This window comes from Microtus oregoni, unplaced genomic scaffold (assembly GCF_018167655.1).
Source record: "Microtus oregoni isolate MIOR12 unplaced genomic scaffold, Mior012 000016F_ref0000370, whole genome shotgun sequence".
In the NCBI taxonomy this organism is placed as follows: Eukaryota; Metazoa; Chordata; class Mammalia; order Rodentia; family Cricetidae; genus Microtus; species Microtus oregoni.
This window is the reverse complement of record NW_024543075.1, coordinates 12,101,162-12,127,738: the sequence shown is the minus strand read 5'-3', so window position 1 is coordinate 12,127,738 and position 26,577 is coordinate 12,101,162. Positions and strand designations below refer to the sequence as shown.

Below are 26,577 nucleotides of genomic sequence, written 5' to 3'. Positions count from 1 at the left end.
ATGGTGTTTGGCTCAGGGTAGCAGGTGTGCTGGTAGTGAATTGTAAGACTGTATTTTGAAGATTGCTTTAGCTGATCTGATGTGGGCAACAAGAGCAAAGAATTGTCAAGATTCACTGCAAGGGTTTTGCCTTGAGCAATTGTCAGAAACAGTTTAATTTGCTGAACTTGGGAAAGGAGAAGCAGCTTTATAGGGAAACCAGGAGCCACCTTAGAACACTGAAGATTCAACAAGTTGCAAAAAAATTAGTTCTAGCCGGGCGGTGGTGGCGCACGCCTTTAATCCCAGCACTCGGGAGGCAGAGGCAGGCGGATCTCTGTGAGTTCGAGACCAGCCTGGTCTACAAGAGCTAGTTCCAGGACAGGCTCCAAAGCCACAGAGAAATCCTGTCTTGAAAAAAAAAATTAATTACTTCCCTGAGCTTTTTCCTTCTTTCCTTCCTTCCTTCCTTCCTTCTTCCCTCCCTCCCTCCCTCCCTCCCTTCTTCCCTCCCTCCCTGTCTGTCTGTCTTCCTTTTGGGGGAGAGGGGTGAGTTTTTTTTCTAACTTTATAGTTTAGTTTTCCCTGTTACTTGCTTTTATCTTCTATGACTTTTCCTATATTTGTAGGTTTTGTTTATTTGTTGAAACAAGTCTATGTAGCTTTGGCTGGCCTCAAATTTGCAACCCTTTTGCCACCACACAGCTCATAGTTGAGTTACTTTTCAATACAGAATCCTATCGTTTTATCAGCTCCACTACTTCTGACCAAAGTCCTCCTGTCATTACAGCAGTCAGGATTATTGTAGACCTCCCTTCCTTTCCACATCTAGACATTAGTCTCAACCAGGCAGGCAGAGTGGTCTGTTCAGAATAAAATTACATCGTGCTTTTCCCGTGTCAAATCTCAAACTGTTCAATTGCTTGAATCATCTCCGGTCCTTTCATCCTTCAGCCTCATTTGCAGAATGGACAAAGAATTTTTTTAAAGCAAACAGGACGTTCCCCCGGGAGCATGCTAGCTGCGGGTTTTGAGGAGGGGGTCTGTAGGGTCTTTCAATAACAAGGCTGTGCAGACAGGCAGCCGTCTGAGGGACACGTAAACAGAAAGTGCTGGGTCTCTGTGATCTGGCATCCTTAATTTCCCCAGTCCTCGCCTGGAGCAGCTTGGAAGACTCCATTTCCCAGAATGCTCAGCACCGGGGCGTCCAGAATCCTCTGCGCCCTCCGCGGGGCATGATGGGGGAGGTGGAGATTTCCATCATGGCGGCTTCCATTTCGGGCTACACCTTCAGCGCTGTGTGTTTCCACAGCGCCAACAGCAACGCCGACCACGTAGGTGCCGGGCCCCCTGCCGTGGCCACTGGGGGCCTTCGGCCTCCTCCTTGAGCCGGCGCCTGCGGCTTAGAGGGGACCGCTGGAGGCTTGGCCCTCGGTACCGGGGCCAAGCCGAGAAACTAGTGGCCCAGGCGGCTCCCGCCCCCCTCCAGCTCCTGCTCCCCGCGGCCGCTTCCCAGGGCGCTCTCGGCCTCGGGCGGGTCCTGGCACAGCTGTTGTCAGTGCGGCGGACCTCTAGTGCCGGGCCCCGCCGGTGTCAGGAGTGCCTACCGCTCGCTGAGAGTCGGGCTTACAGACTCGAGGAGCACCCCCGGGTCGGGAAGGAGTAAGAGATCAGGCTTGTAGTCTAGAAGGAGAGGAACCAAGTCCTGCCTGCCGGCCTCCCGGGTTATCTTGGCTGTCACCGTTCATCCTTATCAGTCGTGCGTGTGTTTTTTCACCCTAGTGGAAAATGGAGAATGGGAACTGGCGTCTACAGAGTCTGTTCGCACTTCCTTGAAGTTGCTTGTTTAGTTCCTCAGCGAACATTCTAATCCACGGAACTAGTCTTCTAGGGAAGAGACAGGCCCACATATGAGAGATGAGAAACGCACAGACCGTGGCGTCCAGAGGAGCATAGCTACTCTTTATTTTACACTGACCTCCGACTGGAAGTTCTTTGTGACATAGATGCTTTTACAGGACATAATTAATTTGTCCACAATTGGGTTTTTTTTTTTTTAGTGATATTATTGGTGAACGATTCAAATTCATTAAATAAGAGAGTGGGCTTTTGTGGTTGTCATTACAAAACAACGATGGCTGGAGGAGGATTGGATTTGTTTTGATGCCAGCAATCTTCGCTTCCATTAATATGAACTGATTGTGAGAGATGATTCCATTAGCAAATTGAGTGGAATGAATTCCCTTGTCTTTTCAGCTCTGTAGTGTTGATGGTAGAGATTGCTGATAGGAATATATTCAGCATAGTTTCTTTCTTTCTTTCAGTGACAGCTCTGAACAGTGGTAGTCTTTGGTATTTCAGCCAGCCACGTAGTAACGTAAGTGGTTGTGATCTCCCTAGTATCCACGGACTACAGCTGGGAGTTCAGGGGTGCTACTTTACTCTGCTCTTTTATGGAGTGCCTAGGAATATCTTAGTCTATGTATAAGGCAAGATTATTGTAAGGATAAGAAGCTTCAACAGTATTTCTAGAAACTGCTGTGGTCCTGTTTGCAATTGTTATTCTTTTTTTTTTTCTGTTTTGAGGTAAAGTCACATGGTCAAGGCTGGCCTTGAACTCCTGACCCTATCTCCAACCTCCTAGTGCTGAAATTTTAGGGGTATGCCATTATACCCAGCTTTAGATTACTTGTCATTTAATTGTGATCTTCTTAATATTTATTTCATACCAAGCATAAGGCTAGAAATTTTATATAAAGTACATAGTTAGCATTGTGTTTTATGCAATTATACTAGTTTCTATTAACCTTACCACAGTTATGAGTGTGGAATGCTTAAAAGTAATGCCATTTTTAAAGTTGAAGAGCCAAGAGTTTGTTCTACACATTTGTTTGGTCTACAAAAATTAGTTGAAAGCCAAAATTATTCTATAGTGCTAAGGTTAGCAAACAATTAAAAATTTTTTTCCTTTTTTGAGATTTTAATATAAGTACATCATTTCTTTTCTTTCCTCCAAACCCTCCAATGGTCTCTTTTTTAAATTAATCATTATTACATGCTTATTTTTTTATATATGTATGCATATCTATTCCTAAATATAACCTGCTCAGTCTGTATAATGTTACTCATACATGTTTTTTCAAGCTGACCATTTGTTTTGAATAGCCAATTGGTATGCTTTTCCCTAGGGAACACTGTTTCACCCCCTCTCATCATTCCTTAGTGACCTGTAGTTCTTTGTGTAGGGCTGAGGCCTTCTGGGCTTCCTCTCTCGCACTTTGGTCTGTCTATTGGTGTCATCTTTGTTCAGCTCATGTTTAGCCAATCATGTTTGTGAGACTTTGTGGGCTTAGCTTCTAACACTCTTCACAGCAAACTCCATGATCCTCTTTTGCTTAGTCTTTTTGCCCCCTTTCCACAATGTTCTGAGCCTTGGGTGTGGGAATAGACTGGAACTGGGCTCCAGGGTCGATGTAGTTTTCTCTAATGATGTGCGTCTGTTGCAAAGAGGTGTTTCCTTCACGGGGTGAGGACTACTTCTCTGTGAGTTAGGGACAGACATTTAGATTATTGTTAGGGATCATGCTGGTGTAGTTAAGTGGTTGTAGCTTCTCCAAGATCCATGACTGCACTAGCACTGAGTAGTTGTGTGGTACCAGGCATGGCTTTCCATTTTTCGTAGATCTTAATTAAGTCCAACTAGAGAGCTGTTGGTTACTGTCGAGGTATGTGTGTCACTAATGCACCCACAGGGTTATTGGGACATTCTGATCGCTGATGTGTTACAGCTGGGTAGGACTGTTGGTTGCCTCCTTCCTTTGGAAGCTTGCATGGTATCTTCTGGTGCCATGAAAGCTAGCCCTCAGGGCATGGGGGTGGGAGTGTTCAGGTCTGTCCCAGCTCAGGGCCTCTGAGCTCAATTTCTTAAGTGTAAGGTGTGTCTTCAACAACAGGAACTTCTTCCACCTCTTGGGGGCGACCAAGGGCAATAGCAATAGACTGCAGTCTTGGAAGTCTGACCAACAACTCAAAAGAGTTTCTTATGCCTGATGTTGAGTTTTTGTTAAGTGGGTTGTTGACTCGTGGAAGAAAGTGGACATTTTCTGAAAAGGATCAGAAAATAAAGGATAATACTTTCTCTCTATTTAAAAAGTTTTGGAACCACATGGTCTGTTTAGCAACTCTTCAATTCTGCTGTTGTAAGGGGAGACGAAGTGCAGACCGTGAACAAATGAGGTGACTGTGTTCTAATAAGAGCTTATTTATAGCACTGAAACTTGAGTGGCTGATGATTCTAACAGTTCATGGAACATCTGTTTTAATTTTTGCAACCATTTGAACATGTAGAAACCATTCTTAGCTTGCAGGCCATGTATCAACAGAGTGGGCCTGTGGTTTGCCTTTTCCTGCTATAATGTAATGCAGTGGTTCTCACCCTTCCTAATGTCACAACCCTTTAATACAGTTCCTCCTATTTGTGGTGACCCCCCCAACCATAAAATTATTTTCATTGCTACTTTATAACTATGATTTTCTGCCATTATGAATCATAATGTAAATATCTGATATGCAGGATATCTGATATGAAACCCTTGTGAAAGGGTCATTTGACCTGAAGGGGTCATGATCCACAGGTTGAGAAATGTTGATGTAATAGTGACTTAGATAATCCAGACCAGTGATAAATAAACAGTCCTAGTTAACTTTAGGATGTTAATGTCATGTGAGTTTTTTGTTTGTTTTGGGGTCTCTCTATGTGGCATTGGCTGTCCTAGAACTCCTTAAGTAGACCAGACTGACCTAGAACTCAGAGAGCCACCTGCCTTTGCCTCACCAGTGCTGGAATTAAAAGTGTGTGCAACCATGCCCAGGTTCATATGAGTTTTAGCATTGTTTCTCATGCTGGAGGACTATTATGGCTAATAGGGAAATATAGAACATAGTTTAATTTGGATTTCAGGTAAATAATTTTATGTAACATTTAAGATATATTAAAAGCTTGTTTGCAGCCAGGCATAGTGGTACATACCTTGTAATGAAACTCAGAATTGATAAGACAGGTTTATTAGTGTTTCTCATAATCCTCCTACATCAACCTCTTCAACATAGCCTACTGGCTTGAACCACCATAACCAGTTAGTTGGTGTTTCTCAAGCTAGTAGTCATAGACAGCTGTTTGAGTATGAGGGGATTCTTCTGTCTTTTTCTCTGCAGTGTGGGTATTGAACCTTGGTATTCTACTACTGAGTCACATGCATTCCCAACCCAAGATTTGTTTTTGTAAATGAAACCTGTACATTAGTTAGAGTTAAATGTAGGTGGAGTTTTTCGTCAGGTCTATGATCAGCTCTGTTCTGCCAGCACTTCCCAAATAACCACTCAGAGACTTATTATTAGTTATAAATGCTCAGCCAGTAGCTCAGGCTTATTACTAACCAGCTCATACAACTTAAACTCACCCATTTCTGTTAATCTATTTGCTGCCCTGGGGCTCATGGCTTTTACCTCCTGCATGGTCTGTTTCCTTTCTGTCTGGCTGATATCTCCTCTGACTCTGTCCTCTTCCTTTGTAGCATTTTCTCTACCCCCAAAATTCTGCCTAGCCATCAGCCAATCAGCTTTTTATTAACAATGAGAACAATACATATTTACAGTGTACAAAGATTGTTCCACAGCATTTAAAGAATGCCCTGAGTGTTGTATTTGGGAAATTTGAGACACTTCTTCATCTCTTTTGGGGTTGCTGGCAGTGCTCTGGGTTGAACTCAGGGCCTCACATCTCCCAGCAAGTTCTCATAGCAGACACTTCCCCAAGTCAAATACAAAAGTGAGGCCCCAAAGCATCCTTTCACCCATAGATGTGCATTTGCAACTGAAAATGTTTTTAAATTGGGGAGCTTCTGTGGCTGGTGTGGTGGATCAGCATAGAATGAAGGATTATGTAGAACAAGGTCTTGTTGCAGCCAAATTTACGCAATTGGTATTTGGTGAACTCTAAGGTTGGGCATGACATAAGTGTAGTGATCTAACAGTAAACAAGCACAGATGCTTGCTCCTTAGCTTACATTTTAACCAGAGTGGGCGTTGCTTATGTCTGTAAGTCTATAACAAGTAGATAATGAGAAGACAATGAAGGTGGGGTACAAGGGACAGAGTGCCTGGCAGATGTGATTTCCCATGTTAGTCGGGCAAAGCTTCCTAGCTGAAGTGCCACTTGAGCAAGGGGAAGGAGTGAGCCCTGGGTTATCCAGGAGAGAGATTACAAGACAATGTAATCTCTCTGCAATTCATCCTCTCTGCAGGAGGGTTATTTTGACTTATAGGGTATATTCTTACCAGCCATGTTTATACTGAGCATAGCAGCAAGTGCTCAAACTGGTAATTTGCAAAGGAATTCTATGTTGACTGTGTTGATAGATGTTCTTCACAGGTGTAAATAAAGATCTGCGTTTATTAGATGGGAGCGAGTGTGTTGTGTGAAATCCTGATTTCTCATGCCAACTCTATCCTGTCATTGTTTTTATTTTTTCATCATTAGTGGTATTTTTTAAACCAATAAAGTAAGTTATATAAAGTTTCAAGAAAACAACTGTGGCATATTTTTGCTTCCTGAGAGTGTCTAGCATGCTATGGGACTGACTAGGATAAGTAATGAACTCATCTAAAAACAAGAAATGCTTATTGGTTTACAATGATATGTCATTTGGGAACATTTTCTTCAATACAATCCAATTAACAGGCGTCCAAGCTTGCTGTGGTTGTGTCCCTGGTTTATAAAACAACACTTCACATGCTACATACCTTATTTGGATTATTGCTAAAATTGATATAAAATAGTAGTCCTCATTTCCTTTTAATTTTAGTAAAAATTATCTTTAAGTTTAACCAGTTATTTTCTCCTGTTGTTTTAGGAAGGGTTTTTGCTGGGCGAGGTAAGACAAGAGGAGACGTTCAGCATCAGTGACTCACAGATCAGCAATACAGAGTTTCTGCAAGTAATTGGTAAGCCTGTCATTGTCCTTAGAAATATCTTTTTTATATAATTTTTATTTTAAATGTTTGGGCATTTTGCCTGTACCCATGTTTGTGTATTGTGTGTGTGTGCCTGGTGCCCTTGGAAACCTGAAGATGTAGAGGCCAGAGAAAGGCTTCTGTTACCTTGGAATTGGAGTTACAGACAATGTAAATGTGGGTCCTGGGAATCAAACCCAGGTCCTCTAGAATCAAGCCTAACTCTGGAGGTAGAGGCAGGAGGTTTAGGAGCCCTTGCTACCTAGCCAGTTGGAAACCAGCCTGGGTAATTTGAGCCCTTATCTCAAGGTTAAATAAATAAATAAAACATTGAAAGGGTACACAGGGGACTGGAGAGTCAACAGTTAAGAGCACTGGCTGCTCTTCCAGCGGACCTGGGTTCAGTTCCCAGCACCCACATGGCAGAGAAAAATTTCACAGATCCACTAATTTTATGATTAATGATAAAATGTCTTGTGAAACAACTCAATAGATAACCCAAGTTCAATTCACAGGACCCACATGGTAGAAGGAGAGAATTGATTTCCACAGATTGTCTTCTGATTTCCACATGCAAGCTATAAGATAACTATCCCACCCACAAAAATAAATAGAGTAGAGAACTTGTTGCTCTTCTAGTGCCTATGTCAAGTGGCTTGCAACTGCAGCTCCATGGGATCTGATGTCCTCTTCTGGCCTCCACAGGCACCTGTACTCAAGTGTACTTATACACATAGATATACATAAAAACAATTAATTTTTTGAGACAATTTCTCTGTATAGCTTTGATTATTCTAGAACTCGCTCTGTAGACTAGGCTGGCCTTGAGAGATCTGACTACTTCTGCTTCCCGAACACTGGAATTAAAGGCCTGCACCACTATACCTGACCTTAAGTAAATCTTTTAAATTTTGTTTTTATTTATTTATTTTTAGTTTTTATGTGTATGGGTGGCTTTCCTGAAAGTATGTCTGTGAACCACATGTATGCCTAGTGTCCCCAGAGACCAGAAGAAAGTGTTGGATCCCCTAGAACTAAAGTTATAGATGGTTGCAAGCTGCCATGTGGGTGCTGGGAATTGAACCCAGGCCCTGGAAAAGCAACCATGCTTTTAACTGCCAAGGAAGCACTCCAGTTCCTTAAGTAAATCTTTTTTAAAAAATAGAAATAAGCCAGGCAGTGGTGGTGCATACCTTTAATCTCAGCACTTTGGAGGCAGAGGCAGGCAGATCTCTGTGAGTTCGAGACCAACCTGGTCTATAGGTTCGGCCAATAGCTTAGGCTTGTTTCTAATGAGCTCTTATAACTTAAATTAACCCGTTTCTATTCATCTACGTGTTGCCACGTGACTTGTGGCTTTTACCTTTTCTCCTGTATGTCTGTTCCCTCTGCATCTGCTGGCAACTCTGTCTTTTTTCTTCCCAGCATCCTCTCTGCTCCCAAATCCTGTGTAGCTATTGGCCATTCATTTTTCTATTAAGCCAATCAGAGTGACACATCTTTACATTGTACAAAGATTATTTCACAACAATGTTTTGTCACTTACAGTGCACAGCTGAAAACATGGGTCTTTTCTAAAGCTATTTCTTACTTAGCAACCAGTCTGACTTTTACTGAATTGGTATGTGACTACTTGATAGTCTGTCCAAGACCACAGTAAACCTAAAACCTGTAGATCAGTCTGTCCCCCTGCTTGTTTCACCCCTAGAGGGGTTTGGCAAAGACAGTTCCACATGCTCTTAAGACGCTTGCTAGACCTACACGGGAGTCCAAAGGATACACTCAACAGTCTCTCTGGGGAAGATTGCTGAGAAAGAGGAAGGAGGGTTTATGGATATAGCCCTTCCCTTTTAATCAGTTTCTTTTTGATAAATAGCATAGTCTTTTTAGGAATACCTTAGACACATCACCAAGTGGCCGTCTTGATAAACTAAATAGAGCAAGGGATGCTTCATTTATTTATGTAGCAAATGTGTTAAAGGGCTCTCTCTCTTTTTCTCTTTATAAATTATGTGTATGAGTATGTGCATATAATTGCAGGTGCCTGCATCAGCTTCCCCTGGAGCTAGAGGTACAGGTAGTTGTGAGCTGTCTGATGTGGGTGCTGGGATCTGAACTAGGGTCCTCTATGAGAGCAGCTCATGCTTTTAACCATTGGGTCTTCTCTCTAGACCCTTTTAATAAAATTGTGTTTGCATGATGGAGGAGGCATGCCAAGGCAGAGGTCAACTTTGTGGAGTCACTTCTCTGCCTCCTTTACATGGGTTCCAGGGATCATACTTAGATTGTCAGGCTTACATGGTGAAGCACCTTTACCCACTGAACCATCTTGCTAACACTATTGAAGACTTGGTATGATGGAGGCCTAAGGTAGGTAGAGAAATCGTGGGAAGGATATGACAAACAGAGAAATACCACACAGCACAAGACAAAGCTATAAAAAAAAAGAAACAAAACCCTATAAGTGTCTGAGTCAAGGGACAAACTGGTAGAGGAAAACCAGACATCACGAAGGAAGAAACATAGGGTTAGAGGGGAGCACTGAATAAAGGCTGTCTAAAGCATCAGAGAATCTGCCCTGTTTCTGTGTAGCTGAAACACTGGATTCAAAGTGAAGCTGAGTGCAGGATGAGTTGTCACATTGGGACCAAATCATCAACTTAAAGTCTGTTCTAATGGCCTTCAGTACAGAGAGTTGGGGCAAGAGTGAGAGTCGAGGTGGAGTTAGACTTGAGGGAGAACAGGCGATTCATCTGCAAGAGTAAAAACTATAATAGCATTCACACAGCTCCTCCCTGCAATGCAAAGCATGTTTTGTGCAGTGCCTTTCATTTCGAAGTTTGGGTTTCATTTTGCTTAACTCTCTAAAATTCTAAAAGCTGTCAGGATGGCTCACTGAGTAAAAGGACTTGCTGTTAAGCCCAACAACCTGAGTTTGAGCCTTGGAATCCACGTGATAGAAGGAGAGAACCAGCTCCTGAAAGTTGTCCTTTGACCTCCACACCTATGTCATGGCACACACAGGTGCACACACAGACACAAATGCATATTAAAATTCTGAGTAGTAGAATTTTACTTCATAAGGTGTCTTTGTATGTTGTTATTTATTATTTGCACCTAGGTTCTCAAAATACATGTAGTAAATAAAGTTTAAATTGTTAGATGCAAGGCCAGTGAAATAACTCAGTAGGAAAAGGCACTTCCTAACATAATATCTTGAGATTGAGCCATTGGACCCATGTAGTGATAGGAAATACTAAATTGTTCTCTGACCTCCACACGCATACCATGATGGTTGCAAACACAAAAATGCTTTGTTAAAAATATCTAAATTCCCAGATGCAGTTAAGTAAGTGCAAGAGTTGCACTTCCAGTATATATTCTAGCTACTTGTTTAAGTATTGGGTATGAAATCCCAGGCCTCCACATGTAGTAGACAAACTTTCTACCATGAACTACATGCCTAGAGCATGTCTGTATGCCGCTGATCCAGTGGTTCTCAACCTGTGGGTGACGACTCCTTTGGGATTCAAACAGCCCTTTCATAGGGGTTGCATATCCAATATCCTGCATACCAGATAACCACAATGCGAGTCAGAACAGCAAAAGTATGGTTATTAAGTAGCAATGAAAATAATTTTATGGTTGAGGGTCACCACAGATAAACTGTTGTTTTGTTGGGTTTTTTTTTTCTTTCTTTTTTTTTTTTTTTTGAGACAGAGTTTCTCTGTAGCTTTGGAGCCTGTCCTGTTGCTCCCTCTGTAGGCCATGATGACCTTGAACTCGCAGAGATCTACCTGTCTCTGCTGAGTGCTGGGATTAAAGGCATGCACCACCACTGCCCAGCAAAGAACTGTCTTAAAGGGTCATCACATTAGGAAGGTTGAGAACCACTGCTCTAATCTGACTTGTAGATTAAAAAGGACACTGCTGGACAATTAGCTTGAGGACTACTTGTTCAGACTTCAGAATTTCCTCCAGGACTTTCAATAAACAAAATAGTGTTATCTTTAAAGTAAAAGATAAGTTTTCTTTTTCCTAAATCCTAAGTAGTATTTTTGCTAACCATGTTCCAGATCTCAGTGACTAACAGTGTCTAAAATAACTTAAGGTAGTGTACTGTATCATTTTAAGCCCCAAAAGAAGGGAATTTTATAGATGAGGTTTTCTTGTTTGCATTGTGTATTGATGTCATAGTGAAGCGAATGAACTCTTCTTTTTGGTGACAGTTCTGCATTTATACATGTGTTTTGGGAGCCTTAACTAGTGAGAATAGCATGGCCTCAAAGGCTTTGGTTTTATTTTAATTGAGGTAAAACTATTGCCTAAAATCCCAAGACTGTGTCTTTTTTTAAACAGCAGGTGATGAGTCACTCTCTAGGAGAATGTGGTAAATAGAATTGAATAGTCAGTTAGTCTCATGCTCTCCTAAAAAACCAGCTTGTGGACCCCTGATGTGGCTGAAGAAATTGTTCATTCTGTTTAATCCCAGCATTTTTTTAGAAGCTGTTAGGATCTATCTTATAAATGACTGTTTCCCTTAATACCAACCAGCTTTGAAAGAGTTAATAGACATTCAGCATTCCAAACACCTGGCCCAAGTGTCAGGCATGATTAGAGGGTTATTAATGGTAGGAAAGTTGAGGCCCTTCTCTTCCAGAGCTGTCCCCACAGCTTTTATCCAGTTTGATTAAATGCTTCCAGTCAGTGGCTACTTTTTCCTGTGATGCTTTGTTTAAATAGGTAAGATTGAGTAAGTTGTACAATAGCTTCGTGTTCCTGAATAAAAGCTGTCAGATGTGCACTCATCACACAGAGAAGCGGAGGCGGAGCTCTCACTCTCCGGTCTGCTTTGTTCCGAGACTCTGTCTCTTGCCATAGTGGGAAGCAGTCAACTGCCTTCATGGCATATACATGGCACTGTTTACAAGAAGAAAATGGTCTTGGTTATCCTAAATTTTGGGTTTGAAAAAAATCCTGAGCTATTTTATAATTGCCTGTGCCTTACATGATTAACTGATTTTCCCCCCTTTGTCTGATTACAGAAATTCATAACCATCAGCCCTGCTCAAAACTTTTTAGGTAAGCCACATGTGGTTTTGTAGTTTTGGGTCCTCATTGAAAAAGTTGTTTGAAACTAGTAAATTTAGGCCTGTAATTGATTATAAATATAATTAAGGATATTCAGAATCTATTTAAAGCTTTTTTTTGGGTTTTGTTTTGTGTGTGAGTGTGCGCGCATGTGTTGTTTGTTGCTTCACCAAAGATCTTGCCGTGTATCCCAGGCTAGCCTCGCATTCATGATCTTCCTTCTCAACTGCACTACTACAGCTGGTTCCAAAATCATATTTATTGGATAATAACTGTGTTTGAGGGACTGTGCTTGAGTGGGAAAAGGGAAGCAGGGATGTGGCAAATCATTGTATCAGTGGTTTAGATTGAGCTTTCCTCTCCCTCAGCATCCCTGTCAAGAGTTCTTTACTTAGAAAAGAAAGTTAATCAAAGATGACGTATAGCTAAAATTATTTAGAGACATCACATATAGATGTAAATTTGATTTTGAGGAAAAAAATGTTCAGTGATCAGCTTTTATTTTAAAGAGCCAGTTAGTGGTAGTGCATGCCTTTAATTCCAGCACTTGAAAGGTAGAGGCAGGTAGATTTCTGTGAGTTCAAGGCTAACCAGGGCCACACAGTGAGAGCTTATCTTTCAAACAACAACAAAAACCCGTAAGTTTCGTTTTTGTATTTAAGTTAATATTCATCAGTTCTGTAATAGAGACATTCTGAAGGAAAGAAGCAGGAGAATGACACCTATAGGGAAAAGCAGATGCTCCCAGACCAGCACCAGGCCTCTGTCATTGTGACTGGATGAATGGAGGGTCCTGCTGAGCAAGCTCTCTACCACTGATGTGCATCCCCAGTCATCTGTCTCTTCTTTCTTAACCCATACCCTTCCACCTGAGGACTGGTATGTGTATTTCAGAAAGCTCTCCGGGCCGGGCGGTGGTGGCGCACGCCTTTAATCCCAGCACTTGGGAGGCAGAGGCAGGCGGATCTCTGTGAATTCGAGACCAGCCTGGTCTACAAGAGCTAGTGCCAGGACAGGCTACAAAGCCACAGAGAAACCCTGTCTCAAAAAACAAACAAACAAAAAAAAAGAACAGAAAGCTCTCCGGGCTCTGCTTCTTCCCCCTTCCCTCCCTAAAGCCAGGCCCGTGCATTCCTTCCAGTGTGTCCACATAAACATTACTCATTGTTATTTGAGACAGGATCTCATTATGTAGCCCTGGCTGACTTAGAACTAACTGTAGACCAGACCAAATTGGTTTCAAACTCACAGAGATCCCCCAGCCTCTGCCTCCCAAGTACTAGAATTAAAGATACGTGCCACCATGCCCATCTTGTCTTTGGTGTTCTTACTATTCATACACTTCTTTCATCCCTTCTAGTTACTTTGCCTGGTTCTTCCTATTGTTTGTCCCCTTCTGCCTTTACACTCACTCCTCTACAAGTACCCAGCCTCTCTTGGGGACTTCTGTCGCTCCTCACCCTACACACACACCCTTATTCCTCAGTTATTTCAGAGGAATGACATTAAGCATGGTGGCTGTATTCACATGAAGCCACAAAGTAGCCAAGGACCTCAACTCTTTCCATTTCTATTTAACTGAAAGAGGAGTAGGGACACCAGGTGAGCAGCCTGGGTTCATCTGGAAAGATGATGAGGTTTTGGTCCATATATTACCTCTGTCTGGCTGTGGATGTGTTCTGGCCTGACTGTCAGAGCTTCATTGGACATGCTCTGTCTTTCCCTCCGGAGTAATCCCACAAGCATTGCCGGTACAGAACATTCAGAACAGGGACTGACTCCTACTTAGAGCTGAAGGAAATCTTAGAAATCACCTATGTACTCCAAGCTTCCTACTTTGCAAAATGGGAGAAGACCAGGTAGGGTAAGTAGTCTGTCCCAGATCCTGAAGTGAGAAGTGCAGCTGGGCTGGAGCTGGCATCTCCTGATTGCCAAGTCAGTTCTTTCCCTGTATCCTGGAAGCCTTCCTGCCTTTAGGGCCTGGGTATGTGGTGGAGGAGGATGGCATTTCTAAGACCATAACCAGGGACAAGGACCCTTGTGTCAGTACATCTGACTGGTCTCGTTGGTTTGTTTTGGAGGTGAGCACATTGTTTGAAGCTTGCCAGACTTGGCTTCCGGTCCTGTTGTTCTGTTCCCACTAGCTCTGCAGTTTGGACCAGTTGGTTAGCTTTGCTGTCTCTTCCTACAAAAATAGCAGAAAACCCGGTTGAATTGGGCTGAACTTATACTCAGCGCTGTAGCTAGAACATGTAATAAAAAAGCATCCAGTGGAGGGTTTGTTAAACATTCCACAAATGTTCATTTCTCAGAAAATGAGTTGCTGTTATCTTTTTTTCATAAGTAATTGATACGTAGAAACAAGTAGTGGAGCCATTTGAAACCACACATTTTTGTAATTACTTGATTACTTCCCACACATGAAAGGAATGTCTTTTGAATGTAGCAATTTCTTGAGTAGTATTTGTTAACAAAATGTAGCTTCCTATCAAGAAAGCACTTAAACTGATTTCTGTTTAGGACCTTTGAGAAGGAGCAGTTGCATCTATTAGGGATAGATGTTCTGTAGGGCCCTGTGGTTATGCCTATGTCACAGTACTATAGCATTTTAATTAATTTTTTTCCTTCTTTAAAACGACAGTTTTTATGATTATGCAAGCAAAGTGAATGAAGAGAGTTTGGACAGAATCCTTAAAGATCGGAGAAAGGTATGTTTATGTATTGCTTGATCTGTTTTCAAGTCATACCTTAGCACACAAATGGAAGAGCAGTTAGAGCTCATGATAACCAGTATGTATCAAGTATTTTCTCTTGGTGCTGGAAATCAGACCCAGGACTTTGGGCACATTAGGCAAGTGCTCTGCCATTGAGCTACACCTCTGACATTGTAAGTACATTTGGGGTTGTTGTTGTTGTTGTTTTGTTTTTTTGAGACAGGGTTTCTCTATAGCTTTGGTGCCTGTCCTAGAACTAGCTCTTGTAGACCAGACTGGCATTGAACTCACAGAGATCCACCTGCCTCTGCCTCCCGAGTGCTGGGATTAAAGGCGTGCACCACCACTGCCTAGCATTGTAAGTAGATTTTACAGGTAAATTACAGATTTGAAACATTACAGTGTATCAGGAGGGGGGTATTTATAATGTGATCTCATTTAGGAAAATTTGGAAGCAAGAAAATTAGCTTTAAACCAGGCAGTGGTGGCATACACTTTTGATGCTAGCTTTCAGGAGGCAGAGGCAAGCAGATCTTTGTGGCCTTGAGGCAAGCCTGGTCTGCAGACTGAATTTCAGGATAGCCAGGACACAGAGAACCCTGTCTCAGAGGGAAAAAAGAAACTTTAGTATAGAAAGTTAACAGTAGTCCAAATGACTCTAGATGGTTCATTCTTTTTAGTTTATAATCTGAAAAGTAATTTTTTAGAATTTTTTTAGTTTTAGAAATATTTTAAACTAACAATTTCATACGTTTGTAGTGTGTATCTTGATCATGTCTCACTCTAACCTCCCCTAGTCCACTTAGACCTCTCCCTAGCCTTTGTCCCTTTCATCGTGTCCTGTTTTTGTTTGGTTTGGTTTGGTTTGGTTTGGTTTTGGTTCTTTGAGACTGGGTTTCCCTGTGTAGTTCTGGCTGTCCTGGAACTCACTCTATAGACCAGGCTGGTCTCTAACTTAGAGATCCACCTGCCTCTGCCTCCCAAGCGCTGGGATTCCTCTTTGGTTTTTTAACTCACTGAGTCCAGTTCATTCTGCCTAGATGTACGTGAGTAATCTACCAGTGTTTCACGGAGCCAAAGAAAAATGACTTCCACTTCTTCAGCAGCCTTCAGTTGCTATAGCTCCTCAGCTGTTCTTAAGGGACAGCTTAGGGTAAAACCTCATAAAGATATACTGATATTATTTATATTATATTCAAGACAATAATCCTGAAAAATGTAAATCATGCTGGGCATGGTTGCATATGCCTATACTCCCAGGACCTGAGAAGCAGAGATTATAGGATCAGGAGTTGAAGGTCATCATTGGCTACATTTTAAACTGAAGGCCAGTCTGGGTTACTTGACACCCTGTCTCAAAACAACAACATCCACACGCCAAACCCCCAAAAATGTAGTGACTAGAGAGATGGCTCAGAGGCCAAGAGTACGGGCAGCTCTTCCACGCGTCCCACAGTCAGTTCCCAGCACCCATGTTGGGCAACTCACAACTGCCTGTGACACACAGACATATACATCAGATTTTAAAAAATAAATGGTGGGGTGAAAATGTGGCTCAGTGAGCATATTTACTCTTGTAGAGGACCTGAGTTCCATTCCCAGCACCTACATGCCAACTACTTAGAGTTTCTATTGGTGTGAGAAAATACCAGGACCAAAATAAGGATATATTTCATCTAACAGCGTGTAGTTCATTATCCAGAGAAATCAGCAACCTAGAGACAGAAGTTGATATAGAGGCCATGGAGGACTGCTGCTTCTTGGCTTACTCTTCATGGCTTGCTCAGCCTGTTTGTTTCTTGTTTTTTTTATACTACTCAAAACCACCAGCCCAGGGGTAGCACTGAGTTGGGCCCTTCCACATAAATCAAGAAAATGTACACAGGCTTGCCCACAGGCTAATCTGGTGGGGGCATTTTCTCAATCGAGGTTCCCCTGTCTAAAATGACTAACTTATTCCAAATTGACATAAAACTGACCAGCTCAGCCAATTTAGTTTCAGGGGATCCAGTGCCATCTTCAGGCCTTCGAGGACAATTGTATTCATGAGTATATACCTACATGCAGTGATATACATGTACACATAATTTAAAATAAAATAGGGGGCTGGAGAGACAGGCAGCATTTAGGAACACTTGCTGCTCTTCTGAAGAACCCAAGTTTAGTTCCTGCACCCATGTCAAGCAGTTCACAATCACTTGGTCCAGGCATCTGATGCCTTATTCTGGCCTCTGTGAGCACCTACACTTACATAAACACAAATACATTCACATAAATGAAATCTTTAAAGCAAATTTTTTTTTTTGATTTTCGAGACAGGGTTTCTCTGTAGTTTTTGGTGCCTGTCCTGGAACTAGCTCTTGTAGACCAGGCTGTCCTCGAACTCACAGAGATCCGCCTGCCTCTGCCTCCCGAGTGCTGGGATTAAAGGCGTGCGCCACCACCGCCCGGCATAAAACAAAATTTTTTAAGTCTTAAAAAAAAGGTAGTTAGGGCTGGAGAGATGGCTCAGCGGTTAAGAGCACCGACTGCTCTTCCAGAGGTCCCGAGTTCGATTCCCAGCACCCACATGGCAGCTCACAACTGTCTATAATTCTAGTTCCAGGGGACCCAACACCCATGGCAAATCACCAATGCACATAAATAAATAAATATTTATTTAAAAAAAAGTAGTTAGTGAGGGGCTGGATAGGTGACTCAATGAGTAAAGGGCTTGGTGTATAAACATGAGAGCCTTGCCGGGCAGCGGTGGCACAAGCCTTTAATCCCAGCACTCAGGAGGCAGAATCAAGCGGATCTCTATGAGTTCGAGGCCAGCCTGGTCTACAAGAGCTAGTTCCGGGACAGGCTCCAAAGCTACAGAGAGACCCTGTCCCAAAAAATAGATAGATAGATAGATAGATAGATAGATAGATAAACAACAAAAAGCAAGAGAGCCTGAGTTTAGATCCTCAGTGCCCACATAAAAGCCAGACACAAGTATGCCTTCCACATGCATGCATGGACAAATGCATTTGCACACACAAAGGTACACAATATATTTAAAAACTTTGCAATTTTATTAGTATTTGTGTTTTGGGTTATGTGTGCATAATGTGTATGTCAGGAGATGTGGAGCTCAGAAGACAACTTTGTGGAGTCCGTTTTCACGTTCCACCTTTATGTGATGTATTAGTTACTTTTGTATGGCTGTCACAAAACACCATGGACAGCCAACTTACAGAAGGGCTTATTTAGGGCTTGTTGTTCCAGAGGTCAGAGTCTGTGATGGCTGGACATCATGGCAGTAGGCAGGCATGGAGGCTGAAACAGCTGAGAATACATTTCAGACTCAAACAGCAAACAGATAGGAGTGGCTTGTGACTTTTGAAACCTCAAAGCCCCCAGTGATACACTTCCTTCAGCAAGGCCATATATCCACTAAACCTCCCCAAAGAGCACCAACAACTAGGGACTAAGTGTTCAAATGCATGAGATCTATGGGGGACATCTCATTCAAACCACCACATATGGGTTCTAGGGTTTGGGATTCAAGGTTTGCCCCGTGAGCACCTTGCCTACTATGCCATTTCACCAGTCCTCCACACTGTTGTTTTATTTTTAAGAAAGGAGGGAAACAGAAAAGAACAGGCAAGTTGCAAGATGTAAAAGGAAGTCTATTATAGCCAAGACACACATGAAAGGAATTCTACCCCAACCAAAAACACACATTGAAATAATGAGATGCCATTTTGGCACATCACACTGGCACAAGAATTAGAAGACAGCACTGACAACATGGTGGGAGTGAGGAGGAAGAGGTTGGTGAATGAAAGTTAATGCTGGAGTTTGGCAGGTAGATTTTGTTTGTTTGCTTTTTGAGACAGGGTGTGCAATAGTCCAAAGCAGGGTTTGAACTTGGTGTGTAGCTAAAGATGACACTGAACTTCTTTTTTTATTTATGAGCTTTGAACTTGTAATCCTCCTGTGTCAATCTAGTGCTGGGATTGCAGGCATGAGCCACAGCACCTCACTTACATCATTCTGAGCTCACCCAGAGTTTGGTGCATGCTAGACAAGCTTTTACCAACTAAGCTACCTAGAAGAGTGTTTATAGTAACAGTTTTAAGTATGCAGCCCTGCCTTTAGAAATGTGACCCAAGGCAGGGCAGTGGTGGTGCACACCTTTAATCGCAGCACTTGGGAGGCAGAGGCAGGTGGATCTCTCTGTGTTCGAGGCCAGCCGGGTATACAAGAGCGAGTTCCACAACAGCTTGGGCTGTTACTCAGAGAAACCCTGTCTTGAATGCCCCCCCCCCAAAAAAAAAACCAAAAAAAAAAAAAGAAGAAGAAGAAGAAAAGAAATGTGACCCAAGAAAAGAATTATACTAACAGCTGAATTATTGAACATTTATTTAATCCTGCCAGGCTGTGTTCTAAGCCCTTGCCATGTATTGACACACTCCTGCTGTAGCCCGTGAGACAGATCACACATTTGACACTTTAAGCTACTCAAGTAATTTGTTAAGACTCTAGTGATTAATGATTGAACAAAGGCTTATACCAAAGTCTACTGTCGCCGGGCGATGGTGGCGCACGCCTTTAATCCCAGCACTCGGGAGGCAGAGGCAGGCGGATCTCTGTGAGTTCGAGAAAGCCACAGAGAAACCCTGTCTCGAAAAAAACAAAACAAAAAACAAACAAACCAAAGTCTACTGTCATGATCCTATGTACAAGGAAATTTGTTGTTTCATTCTTAAAAGTCACTGGCAGGGAATGATTAGATCAAGTTGATTACGTTCATACATCATGCTATGGAACTTGAAGCAGCCATTAAAAAGAATGGGGGAGGAACTGGAGAGATGGCTCAGAAATCAAGAGCACTGGCTACTTTTGTAGAAAACCTGGATTCTATTCCTAGCACACACATAGTGGTTCACAACCATTTATAACTTCAGTTCTAGGGAATCCATTGACCTCTGAGTATACCAGATACATACATGATGTACAAACACATATGTAGGCAAAACACCCATATCAAAAAAAATTAATAAATATTTTAAGAAAAAAGAACATGGGAGGTCTTCAAGCAGTAACAGGTCTCTAAGTTACATAGTGAAAACAGCGGGTTTGTTTTTGTATGTTTGTCTTATTACATTTGTTTTTGCATGGTTGTGTGCATGCACATGACATACATACATGTTGTAGGAGAGAGGCTGCTTGTTTGTCCCAGCCGTCCAGCTAGCTTAGCCCTGCTATAACCACACAGAAATTGTATTAATTAAAACACTGCTTGGTCCATTTGCTCTAGCCTCTTATTGGCTAACTCTCACATCTTGATTTAACCCATTTCTATTAATCTCTGTATCACCACGTGGCAGTGGCTTACCAGGAAAGATTCAGCATGTCTGATTCTGGCAGCTCCATGGTATCTCTCTCTCTCTTTGCTTTCTTCCTCCCAGCATTCAGTTCTGTTTTTCCCACCTACCTAAGTTCTGCCCTATCAAAAGGCCAAGGCGGTTTCTTTATTCATTAACCAATGAAAGCAGCCCATGAACAAAAGGACCTCCTACACCACATACGTATGCATGTACCACAGCACATGTGTAGGTCAGAGGACAACTTGTGAGAGAAGTTCTCTCGATCATATGCGTTCCAGGAATCAAGCTCAGGTCCTCAAATTTGGTGCCTTTTCCTTGTTTTTTTGAGTGTAAAGTTAAACTTGAACCTCATACATTCTAGCACCCTCCTACTGAAGTAGTCCCAGGAGAAAGCAGTATTATATGTAGCTTGATAGAGTTTGAGCGAAGAGTTCAAATGCACAGAAAATCATCTTGAAGGAACTTCGTAAAGACTTTTTAGTTTATTCTTTTTGGGTTCACACCCTCTCAGGAAAGGCACGAAATTAAACCTTTGCCTCAAAAGAGTGTGCTACCTACAAAGGAGCACTTACAATGTTAATATTCTCATATTGGGAAGGGAGAAGGCTCAGTGGATAAAGTGTGTACCTTGCAAGCATAAGGACAGGAGTTCAAGTTCCCAGAACCCACATACAAGCTGGGTATGCTGGGGAGATAGCGTAGCAGTTTAGAGTGCTTGCCTCTTTTGTAGAGGACTGAAGTTTGGTTTCTAGCACCCACAATGATGGCTCTCAATTTGTAGTTCAGTTCTGGGATCTGATGCTCTTTCTCTTCTGGTCTCCATTGGCACTGCACACTTGTGGTACACTTAAATTTTTGCACAGGCAAAATACTCATTAAAAAATAGTAAGGGAGAGGCTGAAAAGATGGCACAGAAGTTAAGAGCACTGGCTGCTGGCTGCTTTTCCAGAGGTCCTGAGTTCAAGTCCCAGAAACCATGTGGTAGCTCGCAACCATCTATAATGAGATCTAGTGCCCTCTTCTGGCAAGTAGCCATACATGTGGACAGAATATTGTATACATAGTAAATAAATAATCTTACAAAAGAAATAGTAAGGCAGTTCAAGGCAAGTCTGGTCTACAGAGCAAGCTCCAGGACAGCCAGTACTACATAGAAAAACCATTTCTCAAAAAATAAAAAAATAGTAAGGACTGGAAAAATAGCTCCACAATTAAAAGCAGTGTTTGGTTGCTCTTCCCAGAGGACCTGGATTTTGTTCCCATGGTAGCTCACAACTGTCTGTAATTACAGTTCCAGATGACCCAGTGCCCTCTTCTGGCCTCTGTAGGTACTGTAACACACATGGTTACACACAGATACCTACAGGCAAACACTCAGATACATAGAAAATCTTTAAAAACCAATAATAAATCTTAACACACACACACAAAGTATGTTGGGAGTGGCAGCTACCTGTAATTCCAATTGGAAAGTAGAGAAAAACTCTACAGAGCAAGCTGGCTAGTTAGGCTAGAGTTTCTAGTCCAGTGAAAGACTGCACTTCAATATAGAAAGATACATGGATTCACTCTCAGATAGTCATATATATATAATCACACATAATCATATATATGCACATATGTGCACATGCACTTGTACACATATGCACCCACATATACATACATACATACATACATACATACATACATACATGTAAAAATCTCTAGTAGTGTACAATTCTAGTAGAATACATCCTGTGCTTGCAAAGTTTTGTAGGCCTCAGGTTTTAGGTTAAGACAAGCATGTGGGTGAGATTTTGAGTCTTCTAAAATCAGAGCATCCTTTATGAAATAGACAATAACAGACATAACAGCTTTTCGGTAGCATTGTAAGGACCAGGAGAACACTAGAGCAAGTTGGTCAGTGTGCCCAAATGTCAGTGGATACTGAGGCATGAGAGGAAAGTCTGTGAAAACTCAACTATGAAAGGGTACAGACAAGATTTAGGGAGAGAGGTCCCTGATTCTTCGTCCTGGCCTAGATGCAGCCATCCAAACTGTGCTTTTTAGTGCTGGTGACCTAGTTTCTCAGTGAGCTTCCAAGTAGCCTATCTACTAACCCAAAAATACAGAACTGTAGGTATCGCCAGTATGAATTTGGCAACTTCACCTCCGCTTCTTAGAATGGTGAGAGAAATTCGCTTAAAACTGCCAACAGATGTCAAATCATCTTTTTTTTGGTATGGATTTTGAATTAAGGATTGCTTAATACTATAGAGGAAATCGACGAACAGAATAACTAGCAGTTAGCAAGCAGTGGATCTGAGAGGAGTTAGAGGGAGGAGTTGACACGGGTATGAAATTCTCAGGGAAGTGTTACAAATAGTATATTTTAAGAGAAGAACATGGTAAAACATAACAAACAATAGATCCAATGAAAGATAAAAGTCTTTAATCATCAAATCTGTGTATGGCTGTGTCTATATGTGTGTTGTGTACACATGCTTTTTTAATTAAAAAACAAAATATGTTTATTCATTAACAGTGGTATAATGTAGAATTATGACATGAAGTGAAAAACAAATTTCTCGGTGTTTTCAAATTACTGGCATGTTACTGTTGAGATTTAGGGACAGTAAATCAGTACTCCCAGGTCTTCTCAGAGTTTTCAAAAGTATTGTATTTTAACATACTTCTAAGATTCTTCACACTCAGTAATTTGAATAGCTGAGATTCTTGTGTAGAGATGTTCTTGTGTGTTCAGCGGGCCACATTATGAGGCGTATTCTGAAAGTCTAGCTCACCAGCCAGCTTGGCTGTGCTGTACGCAGCACTAGTAATGCTAACCTTTAAACCTGACTGTACAGTGGGTATGTGACAAATGCACTTCATGTGTGCTTTCCTAAGTTTGATCTTGTGCACACGCTCGACACCCTCACCTTAACATGATAGTGGACATTCCCACCACCTGCAAATCTCCCTTGATTCCACTTCCCAGCCCTCTCCTCCTCGCACCTTCTTTTCCTGTCTGTCAGCCTCTGAACTGCTTATGTCAGGACTTCTTGAATTTCTCCACTCACAAACCTTTTTTTTAAAATTGATTTACATGACCTTAGGTATACAGATCAAGCATTTACTGATAATTGGTCACAAAGAAATTGATTTTAGGCCATGCGGTGGTGGCACATACCTTTAATCCTAGCACTTGGGAATCAGAGGCAGGCCTGGTCTACAGAGAGAGATAGATCTAGGACAGGCTCCAAAGCTACACAGAAAAGCTCTGTTTCAACCTCTCCCCCCCCCCCCAAAAAAAAAGAAGAGAGAAAAGAAATTGATTTTAAGACTATTCATTGTTGTACATATAATTTTATCATTTATTGACAATGAAGTGAAAGCAAACTTGCTTCCTATTGAGATGATGTTCTTACTTATATTTTACATAAAGCATTTTATTTTTGCTAGACTTTTGATACTGTGGGGCATAGGAATCTTCAATATATTTCAAATTGATCAATACTTAGATTTTATAATCTTTAAGGCTTACACTTGACTATGTGCAAAATAGCCTTACATAATATTTCAAGTATTGCTGAAAATTCTGTCTTAATCCAAACCAAATTCATTCAATGATTTTTTTAAAAATTAAGTCCAAATCAGCAATTATAAAGACAACATTTTAACACAGTTCAATTCAAAGATACACTAATTTGATATTTAGGCCCTGAGGGATGATAGTAGAAAATGTTGGTTTTATTTTCCATAATTAAACCATTATGTTTCTACCAGTTTTAAAAGCTTTGTCTGTTCAAATCATGGGAAACGCCAGTCTGCAATCAGAGCTGAGATGCTTCTGGCAGCATCCACTGACATGGCATGTTGTGCTGCATGTACAGTGTCTGTGCTGTGTTACATGTGCAGTGTCTGTGCTGTGCTGCATGTACAGTGTCTGTGCTGTGCTGCATGTGCAGTGCCTGTGCTGTGCTGCATGTGCAGTGTCTGTGCTGTGCTGCATGTGCAGTGCCTGTGCTGTGTTACATGTGCAGTGTCTGTGCTGTGCTGCATGTGCAGTGTCTGTGCTGTGTTGCATGTGCAGTGCCTGTGCTGTGTTACATGTGCAGTGTCTGTGCTGTGTTACATGTGCAGTGCCTGTGCTGTGTTACATGTGCAGTGTCTGTGCTGTGTTACATGTACAGTGTCTGTGCTGTGCTGCATGCGCAGTGTCTGTGCTGTGTTACATGTGCAGTGCCTGTGCTGTGCTGCATGTGCAGTGTCTGTGCTGTGCTGCATGTGCAGTGTCTGTGCTGTGTTACATGTGCAGTGTCTGTGCTGTGTTACATGTGCAGTGTCTGTGCTGTGTTACATGTACAGTGTCTGTGCTGTGTTACATGTGCAGTGTCTGTGCTGTGCTGCATGTGCAGTGTCTGTGCTGTGTTACATGTGCAGTGTCTGTGCTGTGCTGCATGTGCAGTGTCTGTGCTGTGTTACATGTGCAGTGTCTGTGCTGTGCTGCATGTGCAGTGTCTGTGCTGTGCTGCATGTGCAGTGCCTGTGCTGTGTTACATATGCAGTGTCTGTGCTGTGCTGCATGTGCAGTGCCTGTGCTGTGTTACATGTGCAGTGTCTGTGCTGTGTTACATGTGCAGTGTCTGTGCTGTGTTACATGTGCAGTGTCTGTGCTGTGCTGCATGTGCAGTGTCTGTGCTGTGTTACATGTGCAGTGTCTGTGTTGTGTTACATGTGCAGTGTCTGTGCTGTGCTGCATGTGCAGTGTTTGTGCTGTGTTACATGTACAGTGTCTGTGCTGTGTTACATGTGCAGTGTCTGTGCTGTGCTGCATGTGCAGTGTCTGTGCTGTGTTACATGTGCAGTGTCTGTGCTGTGCTGCATGTGCAGTGTCTGTGCTGTGCTGCATGTGCAGTGTCTGTGCTGTGCTGCATGTGCAGTGTCTGTGCTGTGTTACATGTGCAGTGCCTGTGCTGTGTTACATGTGCAGTGCCTGTGCTGTGTTACATGTGCAGTGCCTGTGCTGTGCTGCATGTGCAGTGTCTGTGCTGTGTTGCATGTGCAGTGTCTGTGCTGTGTTACATGTACAGTGTCTGTGCTGTGTTACATGTGCAGTGTCTGTGCTGTGCTGCATGTACAGTGTCTGTGCTGTGTTACATGTGCAGTGTCTGTGCTGTGTTACATGTACAGTGTTTGTGCTGTGTTACATGTGCAGTGTCTGTGCTGTGCTGCATGTGCAGTGTCTGTGCTGTGTTACATGTGCAGTGCCTGTGCTGTGCTGCGTTACATGTGCAGTGTCTGTGCTGTGTTACATGTGCAGTGTCTGTGCTGTGCTGCATGTGCAGTGTCTGTGCTGTGTTACATGTGCAGTGTCTGTGCTGTGTTACATGTGCAGTGTCTGTGCTGTGTTACATGTGCAGTGTCTGTGCTGTGTTACATGTGCAGTGTCTGTGCTGTGCTGCATGTACAGTGTCTGTGCTGTGTTACATGTGCAGTGTCTATTCTGTGCTACATGTGCAGTGTCTGTGCTGTGCTGCATGTGCAGTGTCTGTGCTGTGTTACATGTGCAGTGTCTGTGCTGTGTTACATGTGCAGTGTCTGTGCTGTGTTACATGTGCAGTGTCTGTGCTGTGCTGCATGTGCAGTGTCTGTGCTGTGTTACATGTGCAGTGTCTGTGCTGTGTTACATGTGCAGTGTCTGTGCTGTGTTACATGTGCAGTGTCTGTGCTGCATGTGCAGTGTCTGTGCTGTGTTACATGTGCAGTGTCTGTGCTGTGTTACATGTGCAGTGCCTATGCTGTGCTGCATGTGCAGTGTCTGTGCTATGTTCAGAAGCCAGGCTGTGATGAAACCTTGTAGTGCAGCATTGGAGAGTGATGCCACAGACATCTCAGATTCATCGTGTGTGTGTGTGTGTGTGTGAGAGAGAGAGAGAGAGAGAGAGAGAGAGAGAGAGAGCGCCTGCGTGTGCACACACTCATTGTGCAGTCATTTTGTGCCATATCACAGATGTAGAGGTCACTTTTTCTCTTCTACCATGTATATCAAACTCAGGTTATCAGCCTTGGTGACAAGCACATTTGCCTGTTTGAGTCATCTTTCCAGCTTTACATATTTGTTTTTTAATTAAATTCTGGCCATTTTACATTCAGAAACTTTTTACTGTTGCCAGTTTTTTTTAAATATATTTATTTATTTATTATGTATACAATATTCTTTCTGCGTGTATGCCTGCAGGCCAGAAGAGGGCACCAGACCTCATTACAGATGGTTGTGAGCCACCATGTGGTTGCTGGGAATTGAACTCAGGGCCTTTGGAAGAGCAGGCAATGCTCTTACCCTCTGAGCCATCTCTCCAGCCCCCCAGTTTTTTTTTTAACCTCACATTTAGTTATGTTTTTTTTTTTTTTTTTTGATTTTTCGAGACAGGGTTTCTCCG

General features: G+C 42.4%; 1 protein-coding gene across 1 annotated transcript in view; it reads left to right on the top strand.

Annotated features, from left to right (window-relative positions):
- The first annotated feature begins 1,212 nt into the window (after positions 1 to 1,212).
- The window catches only part of Abraxas2 (abraxas 2, BRISC complex subunit), a 38,614-nt gene continuing 13,249 nt past the window's right edge, over positions 1,213 to 26,577 (top strand). The window contains exons 1-4 of the mRNA XM_041667101.1: positions 1,213 to 1,313; positions 6,891 to 6,981; positions 12,036 to 12,072; positions 14,723 to 14,789. Coding sequence (XP_041523035.1) covers positions 1,215 to 1,313; positions 6,891 to 6,981; positions 12,036 to 12,072; positions 14,723 to 14,789 — 294 coding nt within the window. The 5' untranslated portion in view covers positions 1,213 to 1,214. The remainder of the gene's footprint in view (positions 1,314 to 6,890; positions 6,982 to 12,035; positions 12,073 to 14,722; positions 14,790 to 26,577) is intronic.